At 33.7% G+C, this 17263-nt stretch overlaps 1 protein-coding gene across 1 annotated transcript; it reads left to right on the forward strand.

The window, feature by feature from the left end:
* The first annotated feature begins 371 nt into the window (after positions 1–371).
* On the forward strand, positions 372–2112 carry LOC124946123 (heterogeneous nuclear ribonucleoprotein 1-like). Its single transcript, XM_047486688.1, has 3 exons — positions 372–592; positions 700–925; positions 998–2112. Exons 2-3 carry the CDS (start codon positions 704–706, stop codon positions 1982–1984), a joined length of 1209 nt encoding a protein of 402 aa, XP_047342644.1. The 5' UTR covers positions 372–592; positions 700–703; the 3' UTR covers positions 1985–2112.
* The last annotated feature ends 15151 nt before the right edge of the window (positions 2113–17263 follow it).

Here is a 17263-nt window from a genome sequence, read left to right on the forward strand (position 1 = left end):
ATATTGTAATTATATTTTATATTTAGAACATTAAATCATTTAATAATAAAAAACTGAATTGCGACGGCAAAAATTTAAAAATAAAATTATATTATAATAAAAGAATGTCGTTATTTTATATAGCACAAATTTTTCGTTCTCCTATCATTACTAAAAGTTTAAAAGTTTAGTATTACTAATACTTGATTTAAATATAAATTTTAGGAATTTCATTACTTAATAATTTAAATTTGATATATTTATTTGCCTTCTTTAAGTTTTTCAAAACAGTCATTAAGCAAATTAGCGAGATAAAGCGGCTATACTCAAAGTGAGGAGAAGGATGAACATGGGCCTCGGTTCTTTACTCTTCCTTCTCTTAGATCTTACAACACTTGTCACCTCAATTTTCTTCAATCCGATTGTTTAACTTCGAATGCATCAATAGCTTCACCATCTTACTTCAATCTATCCGATCTTAGTTCATTTCATTAGCAGTTCTGTTACTCAGATCTTCCTGCTGCCTGAATTCCCCGTGGATTAATTGCGGAACGGCCTCGTACTGATATTCGATAGATTTCATCTTGTGGGTTTCTCCAATCTATAGAGCAAGGTAAGATCTTGTTTGGTTTCTTTTGCATATACAATTTTTCTATTCATTTTACGCGTTTAATGGGTCTGAATGATGCGTGCTATGAACAATGTTCTTCTGTTGAGTAGGAAAATGCAATCGGATCTTGGTAAGCTATTCATTGGTGGGATTTCTTGGGATACTGATGAAGAACGACTAAAGGAGTACTTTAGTGGTTTTGGAGAGGTATCGGAGGCAGTAATATTGAAGGATCGGATTACAGGAAGGGCTCGTGGCTTTGGTTTTGTTGTCTTCACCGATCCAGCTGTTGCAGAAAAAGTCATCCAAGAGAGGCACAACATTGATGGAAGAATGGTAAGTGGAATCCATTTAAATTTCATGAATCAAATAGGATTTAGTTCAAATTCATATGGTTTTATCAATCAGGTGGAGGCTAAAAAGGCAGTTCCAAGGGATGATCATAACACAATGATTAGAAACAATAGCATCATGCATGGCTCTCCTGGTGCAGGGCAGAATAAAAAGGTATTTGTTGGCGGTTTATCATCCTCTGTAACAGAAACTGGCTTCAAGAACTATTTCGAGCAATTTGGAACCGTAAGTGATGCTGTAGTTATGTATGATCACAATACACTGCGCCCTAGAGGATTTGGATTCATAACTTTTGATTCTGAGGAATCAGTAGACAAAGTTTTGATGATGAAACCTTTTCATGTGCTGTATGGGAAGATGATTGAGATCAAAAGGGCTGTCCCTAAGGAGTTATCTCACGGTTCTAGCCGTAGCCCTGTGAGTTTGAGTGGGATTAGTAAAATTCTTAATCAAGGTTATGGTGTGAAGATGGATATTGGTAGGTTCAGCAGCCCGTTAGGCTCAAGTTACAGAATGGGTTTGAATTTTGAACCAAGTTTCGAAGGAAACACTAGCTTCAATAGCTATGGTAGAGGAATCAGTCCTTTTTATATTGGAAACTCGAATCGGTTTGCCAATGCCATTGGCTACGAAGGAGGAAATGGTGGAAACTCTTCTTTTTTTAGCTCGGGATCCCAAAGTTTGTTGGGTAATTGGGGTATCTCTCCTTTGTCAAACCAAGATGGTGATAATCTAGGTTATGGGATCAATGATAACGGTTATGGGCTTTATGGACTAGGAGGAGAAGGAGGGTCTAGGCGTAGTAGCTTCTCGGCAGGTGGCCATTTCACATCAAGTGGAGGTTATGATGGGTCGGGTTATGGAGATCCTACTCGGCGTTCAACGATCCATCTTGAAAGGGATGATGGACCGGGTTCGTTTGATTTTATGAGGGGTGGTAATGGAGGATTGGATGTTTCAACTAAAAGTCCAATTGGCTATTATGGTGGTTATAATGTTGCTAAGAGACAGAATAATAGAGGTAAAGAGGTATTATGGTGATTATAGTGAAACATTAACACAATTTATAAGATTAAGATAGAAATCTAATGCTATAGTTACTAATTAAAGATTTTAGATGAATGAGGCCATCTAACTGAAAAAAACAAACTTTTGTTGTTACATGGTTTTTAGTTGGATAGATTTGGTTCAAATTCTCATACCTTGAAAGTGTTTGTTTCAGATTGCAGATTTCCCATTATCTTATAGCCCATTTCATGTGATATAAGTAAATTGAATTTTAATAGGCAATTCACAAGTTTCATTGTTTTTTGAAAAACTGAATTATTCAGATCAAATAATTACAATGCACAAGTTTATGATAAAAACTTGAGATCTTGCGAATATTGGTTGTACTTTTCACTCTAAATGATGTCATCTTTGCGTTGTTGCAATTTTAATGGAATCTTCGAACCAAGAGCAATTCAATGTATTTTATTCCCTTTAGTTTCGCCTTTTTAAGGAGCTTTTTAACTAATCTCTTTGATTGTGTCTTGCGCCTCTCTAGGAAGAATCGCCTTCAGCAAGGTATGGCATTCAGGGTCTGAACCCGGAAAGAAAGTTTGATTGCTAATAATAACGGGATCACTAGCTCGAACCAGAGGTTTTTGCTTCTTGTTCACGACTCTTTCTCAACGCCCATACCTTAGTCTGGTCACTAGTTTATTCGCACCTTTCGTCTGCTAACCTGACCTAAGGCCCAAGCTATAGAAATTTCCCTGTCTTCGTGCTTCATACTCATAGAGAAATGGTGCGCTGCTCTTTTTAAGTCTTAGATTTTTCTTCCTCGACTCAAAAATCTTTTTTTTTTCAGATTCTTTAAAAGCTTGCGTTCTGAATGTACTACTACTTAGGAAAGATTAGGAGTTGTGTAAAAACCTTCATATTGTAAAGGGGAGCAAATCCCCTTGTTGCTCCCTCTCTCTATTGATAGTGAGTTGTAATCTTGGCCTCGGGATATTCGAGTTCTTTTATAAAACCTTATATAGACGTAATTTATAAAGGGTTATTTTATATCTTTAATTTAAGTAATTGAGTTCCCTTTCTTATATCTCCTATGTAAGGCGAATGCAAGACCTTTGCATTTGGTCTTTGATAACGAGTCTCTTATTTTATTTTAAGGTCTGAGTTAAGAAATGATTGCTTTTAATATAAGATTTTAAAGTCCGTCTCGGTCCCTCGGTGATCGGAAAAGTAACTCGAGTATGAGTAAGAAACACAATACCTCTAGCTCTGGCAAGTGAAATTGCAACCAAAGTGAGCCATAGAGCCGAGTGACTTGCCATCACTACTAATTGAGTGCCAACACTACGCTTTGCTATCAGTAGTTAGGGAGTCAGCTCCTTTCAAAGCCCTTTGCTATCAGTAGTTAGGGAGTCAGCTCCTTTCAAAGCCCTTTGATCCCTTACTCTATAAGGGCGCTTTTGTTTTCTTGCAGCTAGCGCGCTTTACCAATATATCAAGGGCTTTTCTCGTTTGTTTAGTTCCAGTTTTTGGCCTTATCTTGTAGGTTATGACGACGTTGAGTTGGTGGTAGAGATAGACTCGACATTCAGGCATGCCGCTTGACGATGTGGTACATAGTGGGTTTAGTATGCCCTACCAAAATGAATCCGAAATAAGAAAAAAGTGTGTGCTGCACTCACGAAGGATTGCTAGTGATATACTGGAGGGAGGTGGGGATGACGCCAAGTCGCATGGCCCTTATGGGCTGGGCCAAACATGTGCTACAATGGAAATTACAATGGGAAGCAAGGTTGTAAGGCAGAGCGAATCCGGAAAGATTGTCTTAGTTCAGATTGTTCTTTGTAACTCAGGAACACTCACACCGTCCTTATAAAATGTGACACCATAAGGGTAAAAAAACAAGAAATTCAGGACAAACCATGTACTAAAGTAAAATAATGATTAAATTCGAATCTCTTGTGCTCGTTTTTAAAACAATCGACCGTATAAGCATATCAAGCTTACCTTCATATTCTAATCTGTTGAGGCTTCCTCTTCCCTAAGCTTGAATAGAAAGAAAGTTAAAGCTCCCTAAGTACATGGAATAGAGAGAGAAAGAGAGAGAGAAAAGCCTTGGAGATCAGACGTCGGAATCACCATATATCAAAGGAAGCGCAATAGCACAAACGACACATCACGATCAGCATAGAGGCACAATAGAATGGGAAGCAAGGTTGTAAGGCAGAGCGAATCCGGAAAGATTGCCTCAATTTAGATTGTTCTTTGCAACTTGGGAACACTCACACCGGCCTTGTAAAAAGTGACAACATAAGAGTAAATAAAAAAACAAGAAATTCAGGCAGAACCATGTACTAAAATAAAGCAATTATTAAAGTCGAATCTCTTGTGCTCGTTTATAAAACAATCGACCACATAAGCATATCGAGCTTACCTTCATATTCCAATCTGATGAGGCTTCCTCTTTCCTAAGCTTTAATAGAAAGAAAGTTAAAGCTCCCTATGTACATGGAAAAAAGAGAGAGAGAAAAGCCTTGAAGATCAGACGTCGGAATCACCCTATATCAAAGGAAGTGCAATCGGCACAAGCGACACATCACGATCGGCATAAAGACACGATCGGCACGGGAAACACAATATTTTCTTGCGATCGTAAGTCATCAAATTAGCGTCGAAATCACCATTGATCAAAAGAAGCGCAATCGGTAGAGGTGGCACGACATGTCGGCACGGGCGACACGATAGGTGCAGGAGGCACATCACGATTCGCAAGGGAGACACGATATTGTCTTTCACTGTAAGTCAATCATTAAGTGTCGTTAGTCTAGGGTTTCTTGTGTAGTTGTAAGCACCGTTAGAATTTTTACTTGTTTGCAGTTTATCTGTGATCATATCTTAGTGTTTCTACAATTACTATGTTCTATTACTCTGTTTCTACCATTATGGGGAAGGAGAAGGGGATGAAAAAAGTAATAGATCTAAAAAAGTTAGGGAGTTTGTGCTGGAAGGAATTAAGGAAGCGGCAATTAAAGAAATTGAAAGAATTACTGAAGAAGTCAGTAAAGAACAACAATAATTAACCTAAATTGATGGGTTTAAATGATATTATCAATGATAAAACAAAACCACGATGATTAACACAAATTAATGGTTTATATGCTATTATTATGAATAATATCTAATATCTTCCCAATCAATGAGTTAGTTTGGAAAATAATCTATTTTTTATCAAGTCAATCTCAAATTCATTTAGTATTATTGGTTTTTATAAGTATACCAATGTCAATTTTTTTTTTTTTAATTAAGGCAATTTCTTGTTTATCAATGTTATAGCGATTGGTGTAGTTTCAATCTCTAATATGCTTAAGGAATGTCGATTCGTTACTTATCCAATCTATACTAATAAAATCATAGCGATTGGTTCATTTTCCAATCGCTACTAACTCTTCAAAATCGCGACAAAAGAAGGCGCCATTTTTTCGCGGTTTATTACTAGGTTTATAGCGATTGGTTTTGTAACCAATCGTCGTTATGTCTAGGTAGTAGCACTTGGTCTAAGGACCAATCACCATTATCAAAGTAGAAGCGATTGGATTTCCATCCAAATGCCACTACTTTGATAAGGGCGATTGGTCTTTAGACCAGACGAATCGCTATTTTTGCTTGCTAATTGGTCTTTTTTTACTAGTGGCATGATAACAACACAAGTAAACAATCTTCTCCAACTACTATTGGGAAAATCCTGTAAAAAATAATGCAGGAAAATAGTGTGGAGTTATGAAGCATATATTTATAATAAACTCTACAATAGTTAAATAGAGTTTATTGAGTTTGTATTTGGGTTTGGGCTTGGGTCTGACCAAGAGTTATTTATATTTTATTACTTGAATGTTTACCCTATAAATATGTTATTATTATGGGTTTACATAGGGTTGTAAACGAATCGAATCGAAGCGAATATTACTGTATTCGATTCGTATTCGTGAAACTATTCGAATATTCGTATTCGAAATTTTTTCGAATAATTAATGTCATTCGTATTCGATTTGAAATTGATATTCGTATTATTCGATCCGATTCGAGTATTCGATTCGATTTTTTTAATGTGAGTTTCAAGTTTTGAACCGAAGAAATGTATATATGTACTAGGGTTTTAGAATAAATAATATTTATAAAGTTAAAATTAATAAAACGGTATATATATATATATATTCGAATATTTAATCGAATATTAGCGAATACCGAATCGAATAGTTTGATTTTATATTCGTATTCGTTTATTAGTCGAATCGAATAGAATATTTTTATTCGAATTCGAATCACAAAATTACGAATACGAATATTAAAATTCAAATACGAATACCGAATCGAATCAAAAGTATTTGATTCATTTACAACCCTAGGTTTACATTAAGTAGACATAATTCTAGAGAGATAAAATGTGAGGCAAAAACTCTTTATCTCTTCTTCTTCATAGTGAAATCTAGTATCTACTGAAGTGAACGTAGCTCATTTGAGTAAACCACTATAAATCTATGTCTTTTTATATTCTTCTTTTTCTTGTATTTTTACAAATCGTTTCAAACAAGTCAGATTTGGGGATTCAAATCCTAAAAACTATCATCAGAGCTGCTAGACTAGATTAGAGCATTGGAAACAATGGTAAATGAGAATAGTATATGACACAGGATTGGAAGATTTGATTGAACAGATTATGCCTTTTAGAGGATGCAAATTGAGGATTATCTCCATGGAATGAAGCTTCATGTTCCTTTATGTGAGAAACTAGAGAAGATGGATGAAGCTAAATGAAAACTCCTTAATAGACATGTATTGGGAGTTGTCCAATTGACAATAACCAAGACAGTTGCTCACAATATAGCAAATGAGAAGACCACCATGAGTCTGATAAAAGCTCCTCTTTGATATGTATGAGAAATCATCTACTAACAACAAAGTATATTTAATGAAAATTCTCTTTTACTTAACAATGATTGATAGTATTTCTGTCACTACTCATTTGAACGAATTCAATATAATTGTGAATCAATTGCTATTTGTTGAGATTGATTTTGGGGACGAAGTTAGTGCCATGATTTCGTTACTATCTCTACCAAATAGTTGGGAATCTATGAGGGCATCAATTAGTAACTATGTTAGAACTTCTAAATTGAAATTTATTGAAGTTAGAGATCGAATTCTTGCTGAAGAAGTTCATAAAATTGATTTTAGTGAAACGTTCAAAGGTTTTGTTATAAATGTTGAAAAAAGGGGAAATTCTATTAGTACTTTATGAAGCACAAGTCTGGAGTATTTGTTATTTTCAAAAACTGCAAAGCTTTAGTTGAAAACGAAGGTTAAATGTTTGAGATCTAACAATGGAGGCGAGTACATCAGTTTAGATTTCAAAAAGTATTGTGATCAGTATGGTGAAGATTGTTCCCCAAACGCCTCAAGAGAATGAAGTAGCTGAACGGATAAATCGAACATTGAACAAGCGTGCTAAAAGCATGAGATTGCTTGCTAGGCTACCTAAAACCTTCTAGGTAGAAGCTATAAACACTACTACCTATTTGATAAACAAAGGACCCTTTGTTCCTCTTAAATTTATAATTCCTATTCATATTAATGAATGTGATAGGATCAAGCTTGTTCTAAATTATAATCATTGGTTATGGTGATATCGAGTATGGTTATCGTTTCTATGATAATCAAAATCGGAAGATCATTCGTAGCGATAAACATTATTTTCAATGAACATGTTTTCAACAAAAATTGTGTTGGGAAGACATTAGATGGTGATTTCAAGTTGGAAGAGACTAGCACGGTCGATTTAAGAGATTTTTCTACTAAATATATATACTGATTTTCGAAGAAGACCAATGTGTTGTTGAAGATGAAATAATTGAGAACGTGACCCAATGGAAATCAACATACATCGGTTATACAATTGAGAAGATCCTTAGGAAATTCGAAAACCAATTGAGAGGTGGTCCCCATCTCTAAAATATATCTTGTTAATAGAGGAGAACCTAAATGCTATGAAGAAGCAATACAATCTGATTGTTCATTTAAGGGGAGTCAACGATGAAAGATGAGATAGAATCTTTGACGTCGAATCAGACTTGGGAGCTCACTCAGCTACCAAAGGGAAAGAAAGCGCTTCGCAACAAATGGATCTTCAGGATTAATGAAGAACATGATAAAACCATGAGGTATAAGATAAAGTTGGTTGTCAAAGGATTTCAACAGAAAGAAGGTATTGACTACAATGAGATCTTCTCTCCAATGGTCAATTGATGATAATTAGAACTATTTTATGCTTGGTTGTGAAAGAAGACCTCCATCTTCAATAAATGAATGTCAAAAATGCTTTTCTTCATGGTGATCTGGATGAAGAGATTTACATACAACAACCACAATGCATTGACATCAAAGAAAAAGATGAGATTGTGTGTGAGTATCTAAAGAGTCTGTATGGTTTGAAATAGGCTCCAAAACAATGGTACAAGAAGTTTGTTAGCTTCATGAAAAATAACAATTTTTTGAGGTGTGAAGCTGATCATTTTTGCTATATCAAGAGGTTTGATGAATCGTATATTATTCTGCTCCTATACATTGATGACATATTGATTGTTAGAGCAAACTTGTATGAGATTAACAAACTAAAGAAAGAGTTGTCTGAAAAGTTTGCAATGAATGATTTGGGCGATGCAAAACAAATCATTGGAATTAGAATTTTTTTAAGGATTTTACAAGAAGAATATGTGAAGAAGGTTCTTAGCACATTCAACTTGTATGATGCAAAACAAGTTATCACTCCCTTAGCTAGTCACTTTAGATTATCTAAAGATCAGTCGCCTTCAATAGAGGAGGAGAAAAATTACATGACCACCGTTTTGTATGCCTCTGTCATTGGTTGTATTATGTATGCGATGGTTTGCACAAGACCAGACATAGCACATTCAGTGGGAGTTGTTAACAGATTCATGAGCAAACTGGGTAAAAAACATTGAGAAATAGTAAAGTGGATACTACAATACTTAAGAGTAAGTATGAGTTTCACTTTGTGTTTTTGAAAATCTAATATGGGTTTGAAAGGATATGTTGATGCTGACAATGGTGGTGATATTGATAGTAGGAAGAGCACAACACGGTACATTTATACTCTAGGAGCTATTGCAATCAGTTGGGTTTCAAAATTGAAAAAAATTATTTCTCCTTTACTTGCGAGGCAGAGTATGTTATTGTGATAGAAGTTGCTAAAGAGATGATATGATTGCAACCTTTTTTTCAAGAATTGGGTCAAGAGTATGATGGAAGTGTGTTACGATGCAACAACTAGAGTGCCATTCACTTGGCAAAAAATTCTGTTTATCATGGTATGACGAAGCATATACAAGTTCATTATCATTTCATTCGATCATCTTTAGAAGATTGAGTGTTAGCTCTTGAGAAGATTCTCGGGGTGTGAGAATTTAGTTAATATGCTGACGAAAGTTGTGACAAACGAGAAACTAAAGTTGTGTGCAACTTCAGTTGGTCTTCTTCGTTAAGATACTGATTGGAAGGCGCTACCTATCGAAAGATGATGAAGATAATCTCCAAGTGAGAGATTGTTGAGTTATGGAGCATACACTTATAATAAACTCTACAATAGTTAATTAGAGTTTATTGAGTTTGTATTTGGGTTTGGGCCTGACCAAAAGTTATTTATGTTTTATTACCTGAATGTTTACCATATAAATATGTTATTATTAAGAGTTTATATTGACTAAATATAATTTTAGAGAAATAAAGTGTGAAGCAAAAACTCTGTATTTCATATTCTTCTTCATAGTGGAATATTGTGGCGTCTGAAGTGGACGTAGCTCATTTGAGTGAATCACTATAAATTTGTGTCTTCTTATGATTTTTTTTACAGATCTTTTTAAGCAGGTAAGATTTGGGGGATCCAAATCCAAACAAACAGGGGATAATGAAGGAGTTTGAAGATACGATATAATGAAAGAGTTAATTTGTTTGGGCTCAAGAATATGATTAATAAGCTCCTTATGCATGCCAAAAATGGAGAAATTGTCATTAATATGGAGAAAGCACGTCATATTACAATTCAACTCAACACCCACTATCTTCAAGACTGAAATCTGATAGAAAAAGAATATGAAGAAAATTGTTCAATGGACAGTTGTTGCAATGAAGGAGCTGATGAAAGTTCAAAATCTAAATCATATACTATCAAAAGAAACTCGACATGAAAAACTAATGAAGTCTGGAAGAACAACAAAAAAAGCAGAAGATCATGACTATAAAGGGAAAATCTAATTGAGAAATATACAAACAAAAGTGAAAGTACTGAATTCTCCATTTCAATTTAAATTGTGTACTAAAGTAGAGGAAAACTGTATAAAGAAATGGGAAAACGTAGTTGTGGAAAACTACATAGGAAAAATAGAATTTCCTTCCTAAGTACTAAAGAGGCACTATTGAAGCAATGTGAATGAAAAGGGCTAGAGAAGATGTCAACAAATGTCTATAATATATATTTCCTTAAATTCAAGAAGGGAACAAATCTGTAGAAAATTCTAGGACATGGGCATACATATATATGATCCAATTGCATGAAGTTGGAAAAATGGTCTGAAGACTTGAACCTATTGAGTAAGCTAAAGGAAACTACACATATATGGTTCAAGCTCTAGAATATAACTGCAAATATGTACAATTATAAGCCAATACATGGACCTAATTAGTGAAGGAGGAAAGAATATATCATTTACTAGAATTAACATTGAGGTACATCCTAGAAGCACACTACCAAAAAGTATGACAATAGTAGACAAAAAAATGAAAACCTATTGTCATGGAAATCACTTATGAGTGGAGGCAATACAAATTATCTTTCTATAATACCTTAATACCTTCCAATATGCAAGCCCCTAATGTGATTTGGCTAATGAAGAAGATTAGAAAATTCATAAATGTCAGAAAGTAAATATGCAAGAAAATGAAATAGAAGTTCCTATAATCAAAGAGAAAAATATGGTTAAAGAAATGAAACAGAAGATAAAGAAAATTATGTACAAGAAAAAAGCAGTACGAAGAAGGAGGTGAAACCTCAACCTAATCATGTTGAAGAGATAGTTGAGAAATCGCATTGAAATCAAGTTGAAGTGGTTGCTGATGAAAATAGAAAGGAAAATAATCAGACTAATCAATAGTAAGAAGATAATTCTAAGGTTGATACAGAGAAATTCAAAGTTGCTGAAGATTTCAAAGCTGAAGCTGAAGGAAATGAAGATAATGATTTAGAAATTCAAGTTGAGAACAACAAGGTGTAGAGTCCAAAAATTTTTAAGAATAATTATTTCTATTAAATTATAACGAGTTCATATAAATAAAGAAATCAAAATGAGAATAGGTAGTATTCATCAATCTCTTCAGTTCATCCCCCTTTCATTGAAAGAGGAAAGGGAAGGGGAAGAGGAAGACAACTTGTTGAAACAACAGGTTGATATGGAAATAAAAATCCTGATTGGGATAATTATGATTTGATACAGTTTATAATATTTGTTTTTTGTATGTTTGATTGCTACTAATTAGGTTCTTTAAGATCGTTTGATTATCATCATTTAATCATAATTAAGGTTTGTCTAGCATTGATTCTTGACCCTTCCACTTTTAAGATTTTAATGAAATAATTTTATCTATTTTTCAAAAAAAAAATTCATATTTAGTTCTTAAGTCAAGAATTTAACACAAACAAATTCATACACCCATCTAAAATACTATATTACTAAAAAAACATCAATAAAAATCACATTAAAATTTCAATAAATATTATTGACATAACTATATGCATTATCATGTGAACTATAAACATAAAATTAAATATTACCTTTAAAATCTAACATTTTTAAAAACTAAAAATTGTTAAGAACTAAATTTAGTTAAAAAAAAAGTTAAGAAGAATAATTATCGCATTTGCATCGACATTTCTTTTTTAATAAATTCATAATATAATTCAAGTTAGATAATAACAATAAGAATAATAGTTTCGAGTCTTATTTTATATTTGAGATGACTTGACAACATATTAGACTCAATTAAATATTTTGTAAAATATAAACACTTTATAGTAAAAAAAATAGTTTTATATCTTGTAAATAGAGTATTTAGAAATTTCATATATTGATTAATATTATATTATAATTATATTTTGATTTAATTTTCAAAAATTATGTTATTTCCTCATAAGATTTATATAATTTATACTTTTTATTTTATATATATTATTTCGGTATATTTCGATATACCAAAAATTTTAAAAACTCATACATTTATCGTACCAATCATTCTGTATCAGTACCACGCCTTACATACCCCAAAATTGATATATTATGGTATTTATTAAGGTTTTGAAAACCGTTCCGGTTATCGGCCCGGTTTTCTGTGCGAACTCTGGTTTAACCGGTCCAACCGGTTCAAACAGTGGTTGAACCGAATTTAAGTTCTCTTCTCTCCTCCTTCTAGCATCCCAGGTCACCACTTGGTGAATAAACTCTACACCCAAGATGGTGTCTCTATAAGAAGGACGTCAAGGTGAGTGTCTATGCAAGAAGGATATCAGCGGAAACCCAACCCCAGGTCTGATTGATTCATTGTTTGAGGGTATTGATTTTTATTCAACCATCACTGATGTCCAGAGTGTAAGGTGTTCCAAGTGAGAGAGTACAATCAACAGAAGAATCCCACTGATAATCTTAATTGATTCATCTTGCATAGCCGATGTCTGATTGATTCATTGTTTGAGGGTATTGTCCAGAGTGTTCCACTGATGTCTTCTTCTGGCCGATGATCCAGTCTTGAGAGAGAGGAGAGGAAGGCCGATGATCTAGTCTTGAGAGAGAGTCTTGAGAGAGAGGAGAGGAAGGCCGATGATCTAGTCTTGAGAGAGAAGAGGTAGGTAGATCAGTCTTGAAGAGAGGAGAGGAGATAGATCAGTTTTGAGAGAGAAGGGTCCACAGTTTTACTGTTTAAAATAAAGATCTTTCGGACCAGATATTTCCGGTTCGTTTTTTCGGTTGAACCATCCGGTCGGACCGGATTTTGACCAGTTCGAAAGGTGACCGCATTAAAGTAAAAAAACGGACCGTCCCTTCAACGGTTTCGCGATCGGACCGGTCCAACCGGCGGTCCATCCGGCGGTCCAACCGGCGGTCCAACCGCGTATTTTAAAACCTTGGTATTTATTATTTACATAAAATATTGATAATTTTTCAACTTCAACCATTATTTTATAGTTTTTATATTGATACATTACTTTCACTCTTCCATAGTTGCTTATTTAAAAATAGTAGTTTACAATTTGTTTATTATAAATATTTATAAATATATTAAAATGATAATCATTTATAATTTTTAAAAATACATAATTTAATAATATAAAATTAAAAAGAAAAAAGTGGTTCTTTATTTAATATAAAAATCAAATCATTTAATAATAAAATACTTAAAAGAGTACGGTAAAACTTAAAATATAACTTGACAATTATTTTTTAATTTTATATTGCTACTTAACTTTTCATTTAATATTTAAAAAAATTAAGAGTACAAATTTTGTAAATATATATTTAAAATGATTAATAATTTATTAATTTTTTAAAAAAAATAATTAAATTTATTATTTAATAATAAAAAATTGAAATGAAAAAACCTAATTATTTTTTAATATTAAATATTAAATCATTTTATAATAAAAAGAGAGTATCATTGTTTGCTTAAAAGTTCAAATAATAATAATATCATTATTTTATAGATTTATATTGCCAAATCTTCTATCAAAGAAAAAAAATTTGTGCAAAAATAAAAATAAAAGAAAAGATTAAAGAGAAATTTTTTATTTTTTATTTATAAAGTCATTCACTTTCTTATTCTATCACCTAAATTCTTTCCCTAATCATTTCTTTTAAAAATATTAGTATACAAATTTTATAAACTATCATAAATATATATTTAAAATTATTTATTAATTAATAAACCATAAAATTATATATATATATATATATAAATATATATATAAATCTATTATATTATTATTTATTGTGCATTAAAAAGTTAGAATATCGTCTATAAATCTTTTTAAATATTTATTATATTTATATATATATTTAAAACAATTTATTAATTTTTAATTTTAAAAAAAATAATATTTAAAAACTATATATATATTCATTATATAATATCTACATTATAAATTAATAAATATTTTTTTAAATTATATAATTTATAAACAATTTATTTTAAATTATATGTTTTAAATTTTAAAAAAATACATAACTAAATTTATTATTAAATAATAAAAAAATGATTAATTTTTTAACATCAAGATTAAATTATTTAATAATAAAAAACTAAAAAAAGAGTACCATATCTTATTGCCGCGATAAAAAATATTAAATAATCTAATAATACCCTTATATAGTTTTTGTTAGGATCTAGATCGCGGATGGCGGACTGGGATCCAACCGAATAGTACTTTCTGGCAACACTCAAAGGTTGTCATTAATTCGGTTAAAAATTAACACCGGTTTCAATACTACACAAACTGTCACAAACCCTTGAACACAGTTCAAGTGCGAAAGTGGTTTGTTTCACGTTGAAGCAACACACACACATGATGAATAGAGATGCGGTTTAAAGAATGTAGGTTAAGGATTAGTGAGGCGGTTGGAGTAGTGGAGGTCGGTTAGAGATATATGAGTCGGTTAGAAAATGGAACCGGTAGAGAGTAAAATACGAGACAGGTTTTTATGGATGTTCGGAGATAAAACTCCTACGTCACCCCTTCTTCTCAAATCACGAGAAGGATATTCACTAAGGAATACACAAACACAATACACGATCGAGTCTTATTGACTACTCGATAATCACTCTTACAATTCTCACAGAAATTGTAACGCACACTCAAGCTTTAAGTCTTAGAGAGATAAACACTTGTTCTTGCTCTTTCTTAGCGCTTGTTCACTTGTTGTTCCTTGTTTTTCACTTGTTGTTTTTCAGCTTCCTCAAATTCTCCTTTTATAGGTGAAGATGTGTCAACAATCACATTTCTTTAACGGATAGCTTCAGAGGTTCAGCATAGCATTAAATGCGGTTTAGACTTTCGAGGCATGAAGCAGACTAGCTCTGATTTGTCTTTGCTTGATTATGGCAACTGTCGATTGGACAGTTACCTGCACCTAGGAGATTGTTTATTTGACTTGAACCAAAATGGTAACTATTTGTTCAGGCAATCTTCTGTAGCCTGCAACATATCATTAGACTTGTACCAAAATAGTAATGTCAGAGTCTGATCCTTTGATGTCATCTTCTGCATATACCCAAAGTGTCTGTTTGCACCAATTTGTAAATTGTTCTTTATTTGATATCTTTGACTTCTTCCTTTAAGTAGTCTTCTTGTTGGATTTGTTCTTTGGATTTGGATTGAGTACTTCATTCCAACCTATCAGGTTGGCCGGTTGTTCAATTCAACCGGACAGCTTTCGGTTATGGATTTGTCTCTTCTGGTCGGTTTGAGATCTTTGCCGTTCAGGTTGTTCTGTTCAACCGGATATCTTTAGTTTGTTTATCTGTTTCTTTTAGCCGGTTTGATTACTTGACCGGTTGAAAATCTTGACCGTTCCTGCACAATAAGTTTATTAAGTTAAGCTTTTTATTTCACCGATCAATTTTATCTAACAATTTCTCCCTTTTTGATTATTTTATTTAAAATATTCAAAACCATGCGTCCAGTTATTATTTAAGAAGTTTGTTGTTTTGAAAAATGTTTTTAGAAAAGACTTTGAAAAATTTTGAGAACAGATTTCGGAAAAATTTCGTTTTGGAAAAATTTTCGGTTTTATCTTGCGAAAAATTTTATGTACCAATTTCTCCCTTTTTGATTATTTTATTTAAAATATTCAAAACCATGCAAGATGTAAGGTGTAGGCCGGGTTTTAAAGAAAATGCGTTAAGTAGAATCACCGGTTTTGCAAATATACTTATATATATAGAAAAATCATAAGTTAAAACATAAAATAAACCGAAGAAGACACAAGGCAGACAAGTAAAGATTTAATCCATGTTCTTGTCGCCACGGTTTACGATGTCCCAAATATAGTCCATCATTAGCCCTTTCCTTAGAGTGCACGGATCGTAGCCCGGTCTGGATGATGAAGCTCGAGTGCCTGAGCGACCAGTTGCAGGTGCATGCCGTTTTGAGGGAGGTGCTCGATGGGCCGGATTTTATTGAGGAAAGGAGCTTGGAGGTACTGAACGAATAGGCATCGCAACAATCGGAACAACCCGCGTCCGTTTCTGCAACGGAGGAACATGTTTCTCATGTTCATCCGAATCTGAATTCTCCAAGTTGACCGTTGATGCACCAATTGGATCCGCACAATCAACCAACAGTTGTTGAGTCGCCTTCTTCGCTGCTGCTTTTCTCTTTCTTGTTTCACCGCGCGTTGTATGGACAGTCGGGGTTGGGATCTGTTCTGTTGGGTTCGGATTAGCATGTTCCTCTTCATTGACCTGTCGGGCCATTGCCACATCTGACTGTTCCCTTTCCTTCAAAATTCTTAACGTTTCATTCTCTTCCTCCTGAAAGTTTCGGGCTGCTATTTCATCTTCCTCGATTCTTGCTTCGTCGGCTGTCATCTTAGCCGCTATGAGTTCTTCAAGTTGTGCCAAAACCGCTTTTAAGGAGGAGTCGGTTACCACATTTCCTTCTTCAATAGTTTCAATTCGTTGATTCGCAAGTTCAATCATCCGGTGCAAAGATTTTGCTTGTTCTTTCATCATAGCCTGCCACGGTGTAATGGTTTCTTGGAAGAATTTGTCGAAGCATTCCCTGATCATTTTAGTTACGACAGACTCTGCCGGAGAATTTTTGTGCGGAGGATCATTCTGACCGGACACTAAATTGTCCGTTTCAATATTAGCGTGCTGGTGATCGGGGGACTTACTTGAAGAAGTCCTGACCGGGGATGTTGGTGGAGGAGAGTTATTATCTTCCTTTTTTGACGATTGACCGGCGTCAGGTTCGGACCTTTGCACACCACCCGCATTGTTAAGATCTGACTGAGAGGGGTGCAGAACGTCATCTTCCTGACCGGTCTCTAATTCCAGCCGAATCATTGTTTCTTCCATTTCAAGAACCGATTGATGTAGTTCCTCTAGCACCATCTGATCAATAAGGGACATGTCTTGCGGTTGTTGTTGTATGCGAAGAATGGATTTGTTGAACTCCATCAACCGGGCATAAACTTCCACGAG

This window comes from Impatiens glandulifera, chromosome 7 (assembly GCF_907164915.1).
Source record: "Impatiens glandulifera chromosome 7, dImpGla2.1, whole genome shotgun sequence".
NCBI lineage: Eukaryota > Viridiplantae > Streptophyta > Magnoliopsida > Ericales > Balsaminaceae > Impatiens > Impatiens glandulifera.

What these genes read in the sequence shown, in the direction of transcription:
- LOC124946123 (XM_047486688.1), top strand. Translation starts at nt 704, where the DNA reads ATGCAATCGGATCTTGGTAAGCTATTCATTGGTGGGATTTCTTGGGAT. An exon ending in ACAACATTGATGGAAGAATG is followed by an intron (nt 926 to 997) that starts GTAAGTGGAATC and finishes TTTATCAATCAG; the next exon opens with GTGGAGGCTAAAAAGGCAGT.